General features: G+C 48.3%; 1 protein-coding gene across 1 annotated transcript; it reads right to left on the minus strand.

Moving 5' to 3' along the window:
• Positions 1 to 1,149: 1,149 nt before the first annotated feature.
• LOC101529716 (carnosine N-methyltransferase) lies at positions 1,150 to 2,354 on the minus strand. The gene has a single exon (XM_012929257.2). The coding sequence runs from the start codon at positions 2,089 to 2,091 to the stop codon at positions 1,225 to 1,227; it is 867 nt and encodes a 288-aa protein (XP_012784711.2). The 5' UTR covers positions 2,092 to 2,354; the 3' UTR covers positions 1,150 to 1,224.
• Positions 2,355 to 7,198: the final 4,844 nt, after the last annotated feature.

The raw sequence follows: 7,198 nt of genomic DNA on the forward strand, positions 1-7,198 counted from the left end.
CCATTCTTATAACAGGTACATTTTCAACTTAAGTTTTTACTCCATTATGCACAGTTTGATAAATAAATTTTTTGAAATATGAAAAAAAAAAAAAAAAGAACCAGCGCCCATATGGGATTCCGACGAACTCAAGGCAAAGAGTTTAGCCACTAGGCCACCTGGCTGGGCTCTAAATACAACTCTTGATGTAATCTCTAAAGCATGTAACAGTTATGTCAAGAATAAACTGGCATAGATTTAAAATGTAATCCACTGTTACATTGTTCCAGGATAAGAGGGGAACTCATGTTCTCTATCTCCTAGATTTTATATTAGCATGCAAACTGGTAACAAGAATGGAAATGTGTTGTTGATGGGGAAGATTGTGAATTAAAATCTATGCTTGATATAATTGATTATAGTCCTTAAGGTATAAATTGCAAGGCCTGGCAGCGTGGCCTAGTGGCTTGATGTCCTCGCCTTGAACATGCCAGGATACCATGTGGGCGCCAGTTCTAATCCCGGCAGCTCCACTTCCCATCTAGCTCCCTGCTTGTGGCCTGGGAAAGCAGTGCAGGATGGCCCAAAACCTTGGGACCCTGCACCCGTGTTGGAAACCAGGAAGAAGCTCCTGGTTCCTGGCCTCAGATCCGCGCAGCACTGGCCGTTGTGGTCACTTGGGGAGTGAATCATCGGACAGAAGATCTTCCTCTCTGTCTCTCCTCCACTATGTATATCTGACTTTCCAATAAAAAAATAAATAAATCTTTTTTAAAAAAAGATGAATTTTGGAATTCGGATTTATAAAAATCAGTTTTGGACAAGGTGTGGTAGCTTAGTGGCAGAAGTCCTTTCCTTGCACGTGCTGGAATCCCATATGAATGCCAGCTCATGTTTCAGCTGCTTCACTTCCCTTCCAGCTTCCTGCTTGTAGCCTGGGAAAGCAGTAGACGATGGCCCAAAGCCTTGGGACCATGTACTCTTTTTTTTTTTTTTTTTTTTTTTTTTTTTTGACATTTCTTCATCTGGTTTTATTTGTGTAGTACAGACCTGCACGGCAGAGTGTATTTGTGAAAAAGCAACAGACATATTAAGAAAATAGACACTATTTCTAAATTTTGTTAGGAATAAGAAGGCACCACTGATTTGAGGTTGTGTCCTGTCATCACAGATAGTTGATTTTCAGCTGTTTATTTCAGTATTTTTCTTACTAGACTTTTTACTGGGCAATGTCACTGAAGACCATTATTGTGGCTTACGGACCACAAACAGTACACACTCATAGTAGTATTTCATCATCGAGAGATCATTCACAGTATATGTTGACAAGACAGATTCCTTTTCCACCTCTACTTGGAATCCATACTGCAGAACAATGTTCTTTATGTCCTCATAGCTCAATTCTATGGAAAGCTCATTTGCCAAATTTTCAAAGTGGTACAAAAGAGGTCCTAAATTTATCCTAATTCCACCTGGCTTGAGTATTTTCCATATTGTATCGATATAATCAATCACATTGTGAGCTGTGTCGATGAAGAAACAGGTAGCAATGCAGTCCCAGGTATTGAATTCTGAATAGATCTCCTGAAAATCTCCTGCAGTCATGGAAAAGTTGGACCCAGGAGGAAGGCCATGCGGGTCCACGTCAGGGAAGAAGATGGGTCGGATCTGGTCAGCTGACCTCCGGTTATTGCTGAACTGATGGATCCAGGGGTAAAGTTTGTATTTGTTAATTTCAGAGCATCTGCTGAGTACAAAGTTGGAAGAAAACAGCATAAAAAAGCTCCACTCGTTTCCTTGACAAGCATAGCTGAGCATGGCTATCTCCCAGGCCAGCCTTCCCAGTCCAGCACCAGGTACCGGAATGTTCACTTTAGAAGGATCCCATCTCTCTTTGGGGAAGCTTTTTAGAATCTCTGTAATGATCGGCTGGTAGCAGGCCTCTCTCTCGGCCTTCTCCGTCTCGCTCCAGTCCCTGACGAACTGTCTCAGTGTGGACTTCAACTTGTCCATGTCGAACGTGGACGCCGGCGTGATCTTCCCACTACCGTCTTCTCCATATTCCTTATTTTCAAACATATGTACGCAATCGTTCACGATGGTCAGCAGCATTTCTTGGTTATGATCAATACATTTTCGGATCTTGTCCAAGTGAAGAAGGAACTGAGGCAGTAGTTTCTGTTGATTAGCGGGAAGTGATCGAAACTGTCTTTCTGTTCAGTGTACTCGGTCGTGCATACTGGTGCCTTAGCAGCGGAAAGCGTTGATGATCTTCCAGAAGTGCTCGCGCGCCAGCCGCTCCTCCTCCTCCTCCTCGGTGCTGCACGCGGCGCTTCCCGGAACGGCCGCGGCCGAGCCCAAACGGCCGGCGGAGAACTGCACCTCGTCCCGGCGGGGGACGCGGCGGGAAGGGGCCGCCGCCGCTGCATCGCCGCCGCGCCCTCTGCCTGGCCCGCCTGCGTGTGGCGGCCGCCGCCCGCCCGGCCCCTACACGCCGCCCGCCGCGCCCACGCCCGCCGCCCTCAGGCCTCCAGTGGCGCCCGGCTCCGGGACCATGTACTCTTGTGTAAAACCTAGTGAAGGCTCTTGGCTCCTGGCTTTGGACTTTCTCAGCTACAGGCGCTACAGCAACTTGGGGAGTAAACCAGCAGATGGACGATCTTCCTCTCTGTCTCTTCTTGTCTCTGAAATCTGACTTTCTAACAGTAAGTAAATAAATCTTTTTTAAAAATAATCTTTTTATGATGCACTTTGAAGTATTTATAAATCTCTGATGCTGGAATCATGTGAAACAAAAATGTGTACACGCATAAAATATGTATTTAAATAACTTTAAATGACGTAAATTATATATACATTTACTCAATGTAAATTTTGAAAGGTTTATTGCCAGGTACACTTTTAGACAAGTATGATGAGTCTCTATATAAAGCCCAATAAAACAAGCAGAAGCAAAATTGTGTTGTTCTCAGTGTTGACTGGATGGGTGAGCTAATTCTCCAACTGATAAGTATGCCTGTGGCTCTGACAGAACCCAGTATTAGCTAACAGCACTGCTGTGGAATCAGTCAGCACCCAGCTGGGTCACTGGACCAGAGCCTGCCCTGCCCACATCTTACCATTGATGCTGAACAAACAAGGCAGTGGCCCAATGATGGCCAGTCAAGTGAAAGGTCAGGGGCAGGGAGGAGGGGAATCTAGGAGATCCCTGACACTGATGGAATTAGCAGCTCAGACATCCTGTTCTGGATGTGGACTCCATGAAGAATTATACAAGGTGAGTATAGGGATCATTGTTGAAAAGGTTTCTGTTGCTACCAAATAGGAGCCCTGGGAGAACACACTGTGATTCTACAAAGGCACACCACTTTGCTTAGAGTTAATCCTACAAAATAAGCAAGATTCATTTTATTTATTTATTTATTTATTTTAATTATTTATTATTTAACTTCAGTAATTACATTGTATTATGTGACACAGTTACATAGATACTTGGGTTCTCCCACCCCTCCCCAAACCCTCCCACCATGGTGGATTCCTCCACCTTGTTGCATAACCACAGCTCAAGTTCAGTTGAGATTCCCCCATTGCAAGCGTATACCAAACATAGAGTCCAGCATCTTATTGTCCCGTCAAGTTCAACGGCTTCTTAGGTATACCCTCTCTGGTCTGAAGACAGAGCTAGCAGAGTATCATCCCAGTCAATTGAAAGCTCCAACATACCATCAGCAAAAATTTACATCATTATGGAATTAATTGACATAGTAATGAGTAACCAATATGTTAAAAGTAAATGCAAGTTCCCAGCCACCTTCTGTGACCACCTCATTGACATTTCAATTTTAGTTTATGCACAACATATAACATTCAAAACATAACATGTTATACATAACATCATATCATCTTAAATTAAGGCAAACATGTGGTATTTAACCTTTTGGGATTGGCTCATTTCCCTTAGCATTATGGTTTCCAGTTTGGCCCATTTGGCCACAAAGAACTGCATTTTGTTTTTTTTAATAGCTGAGTAGTATTCCATGGAGTAGATGTACCATAGCTTTCTTATCCAATCCTCTGTTGATGGGCATTTTGGCTGCTTCCATGTTTTTGCAATTACTGATTGTGCTGCTATGAGCATAGGAGTGCATGTTGGTTTCTCATAAAACAAGTGTTCTGGATATATTCCTAGGAGTGCTATTGCTGGATCATATGGTATGTTGAATTTGAGTTGTTTGAATATTCTCCATACTGATTTCCATAGAGGCAAGATTCATTTTAAGAGAACATATCACAGACACAAACCTCACTGTTTATTAGGATGCTTACAATCAGTTACTTTGTAAATGTAATTGCAAGCAGTGGTCAAGTGCATGATTTCCTCACCACAGAATCTGCCCCTTTTTGGTGCATGGCTGTTTCTGCCAGTGCCACTATTCCAGTAGCTGACTTCCCTTGGAAGTTACCAGCGAGTCTGGTGCCCAGCGGCAACACCAGTTACTACATATGCAAGCCTGCTCAGCTGCCAGGCCCTGCACCTCTAGCCCACCCACCCCACATGCCACTCCATGCTCAGAGGGGTTGAGTCCACATCCCTAACAACCCTAACCCACATGCCAGTCCTTCCAAAGCCAGCTGGGCTGTGCTGCTGCTCAAGCCCACTGCACCAGGGCCAGGTGGTCTCAGCCAGTGTCCCATGTGCTTACAGCCAGCCTTGCCTGTTCCAGGGCCAAGACAGCTCTGCTGGCGTCCCCAGCACCACTTCTGAAACCACCCTGTCACCCCACAGGCTACTCTAAGGCTATGTTGGCTTGGCTAGAGCAACCTGCCCCACAGCAGATATACCTTGCCCAGCTTTCTGGTGCTCCAAGGGCAGCTGTTTGGCTGCATCCTCTCTTATCCCTCATCCCCAATGAGCCTGTAGCATGCCTGCTTGATCTGTAGCTCTAGTGCCAGGTAAGCTAGGCCACCAACTTCTTCACTCAGACAACCTCTCTCCCACCAGCCAGTCCCAGGCCAGGTACTCTGGGCTGGCCTCTGCTTACCCTGTCCCATCACCCCACCACCTGTCAAGGTGACTGCTGCTCCTGCGTGGAGCCAGACTGCCTGGGCCAGCATACATGGTCACAGCCCTCATGTACCACACTCTGCCTATGTTCCAATGCCAGACCCTTTTACCCAGCACGTACACTGCCTCTAGCACTCCTGCCTTGTGTCCTGCTGCAGGGACAGGCCTGCTTGAACAGAGACCTCCTTAATCTAGTCCACCTTACCCTCCACATTGCAGGTGGCTCGTGGGCATGTAGAATCAGCCATCGCTTGCCGCCCATGCTGCACCTCTAATATCGCCAAGGATGGCCACTCCAAGGCCAGGCCAGCTTGGACTGTGCCCATGCTCCCCTAGCTTGAATGCCACCTGCTCCAGAGCCACAAGAGTTAGGCTGATGACCCCTGCACGTCTAGACCTCTTGTTGCTCCAGGCCCAGGCCCACTCTGCCCAAGACACCAGCACACCTGCCCCACTGCTCCACTTGCTGCTGTAGAACCAGATGGGCACTGCCAGCCACCTGGCACCCCCAACAGCCTGCTCATAGACCAAGTAGCATGTGGGGCTTGCCCTGCCAAGAAACGCATAGACCACTGCTGCAAGGACTGGCCAGTTCAGCTGGCATCCCCTATGCCCCTAGCCCGCCGTGTGTCCACTCTGCTTACAACCCTGGCCCCTTGACCCAGCCCCCCATTCCCAGCTTGGCTGCAAGCCACTCCAGGGTCATGTGGGTTCAACTGGTGCTCCACGTGCCTCTAACCCAACCTCACCATTGCCCCCTACTGCTGATCTAGGGCCAGGCCTGTTCAGACAGCATTCATCGCCCTGAGCATGAACTCCGTCTGCTTCAGGGCCACGTTGTCCCAGTTGCCTAGGCCAGTGCACCCCTCAGCCCTAGCTTGCAGACCGTTCAGCCCCATAAGCTACTTGGTCGGTATCCACATGTGCCCCCAGTACTCACACCTTGCATTCCAGAGCCATGGGTCATGGCAGTAAGCCCAGAATCCAAGGAGCCCATTGTCTACTATTCCAGGGCCAAGCTAGACAAATCGGTGCACTGTGCACCCCCCTCTCTGGCTGCAATCTGCTTCATGGCCAAATCATATTGGCCAGCATCCCTGCTGTTACAGCACTGTAGTTCCCCATTCCTTCACCACACCCGATTACATGGGGGTAGAGGGAGTGGAAGTGCTGCTTTAACATAACACCTAGAGGGCCTGGCAGCGTGGCCTAGCGGCTAAAGTCCTCGCCTTGAAAGCCCCGGGATCCCATATGGGCGCCGGTTCTAATCCTGGCAGCTCCACTTCCCATCCAGCTCCCTGCTTGTGGCCTGGGAAAGCAGTCAAGGATGGCCCAAAGCTTTGGGACCCTGCACCCGCATGGGAGACCCAGAAGAGGTTCCTGGTTCCCGGCTTCGGATCGGCGCACACCGGCCATTGCTGGTCACTTGTGTAGTGAATCATCGGATGGAAGATCTTCCTCTCTGTCTTTCCTCCTCCCTGTATATCCGGCTTTCCAATAATAATAAATCTTTAAAAATAATAATAATAATAATAATAAAAAACATAACACCTTGAATTGTCCCACTTGCCCATCCAGACCAGAAGCACAGCCATACTGTACACTCTCCTCTGCTCCAGAGCCATTCAGGCTCAGCCAGTGATCCCACTCCCTCAGCAGGCAGTGTACTTACCAGCTACTCCAGGGCTGGGCACCTTCTGCAAGTGACCCTGCAGCCCCAGCCTGCACACCTTGAGTCCCACGCCACACAACACACCCACTCTGCCACCTCACCTGACTCTCCAGCATCATCTCCCACATTCCTGGCTTGCCTGGAAGCTCCTCCAGGGCCAGGAGGGCTTGGCCTCACAACACTCATTTCTAGCCTGCCCACCCCCATAGCTTTCCCACTGTTGCAGGGCAAAGCAGGCTAGTGTGGTAGGGAAATCAACATGAAACACTGCAACAATCTATTTCCTGTCTCATGAAAAAATGTTCATGTAGACAACTCTAGTTTGCAAAGCAGGATTTACTTAAGAAGCGGAAGGAAGGTGGCCTGCCCTAGCAGCAGCAGGAGGGATTCCAGGGAAGGAAAGACCCAAGAAAAAGATGGAAATTGTGTCCATAGAGCGCTGTCTCAGGGAGGGGTTGACATGAGTCACGCCAAGAGCAGAG

Source organism: Ochotona princeps, chromosome 4, assembly GCF_030435755.1.
Source record: "Ochotona princeps isolate mOchPri1 chromosome 4, mOchPri1.hap1, whole genome shotgun sequence".
Lineage (NCBI taxonomy): Eukaryota > Metazoa > Chordata > Mammalia > Lagomorpha > Ochotonidae > Ochotona > Ochotona princeps.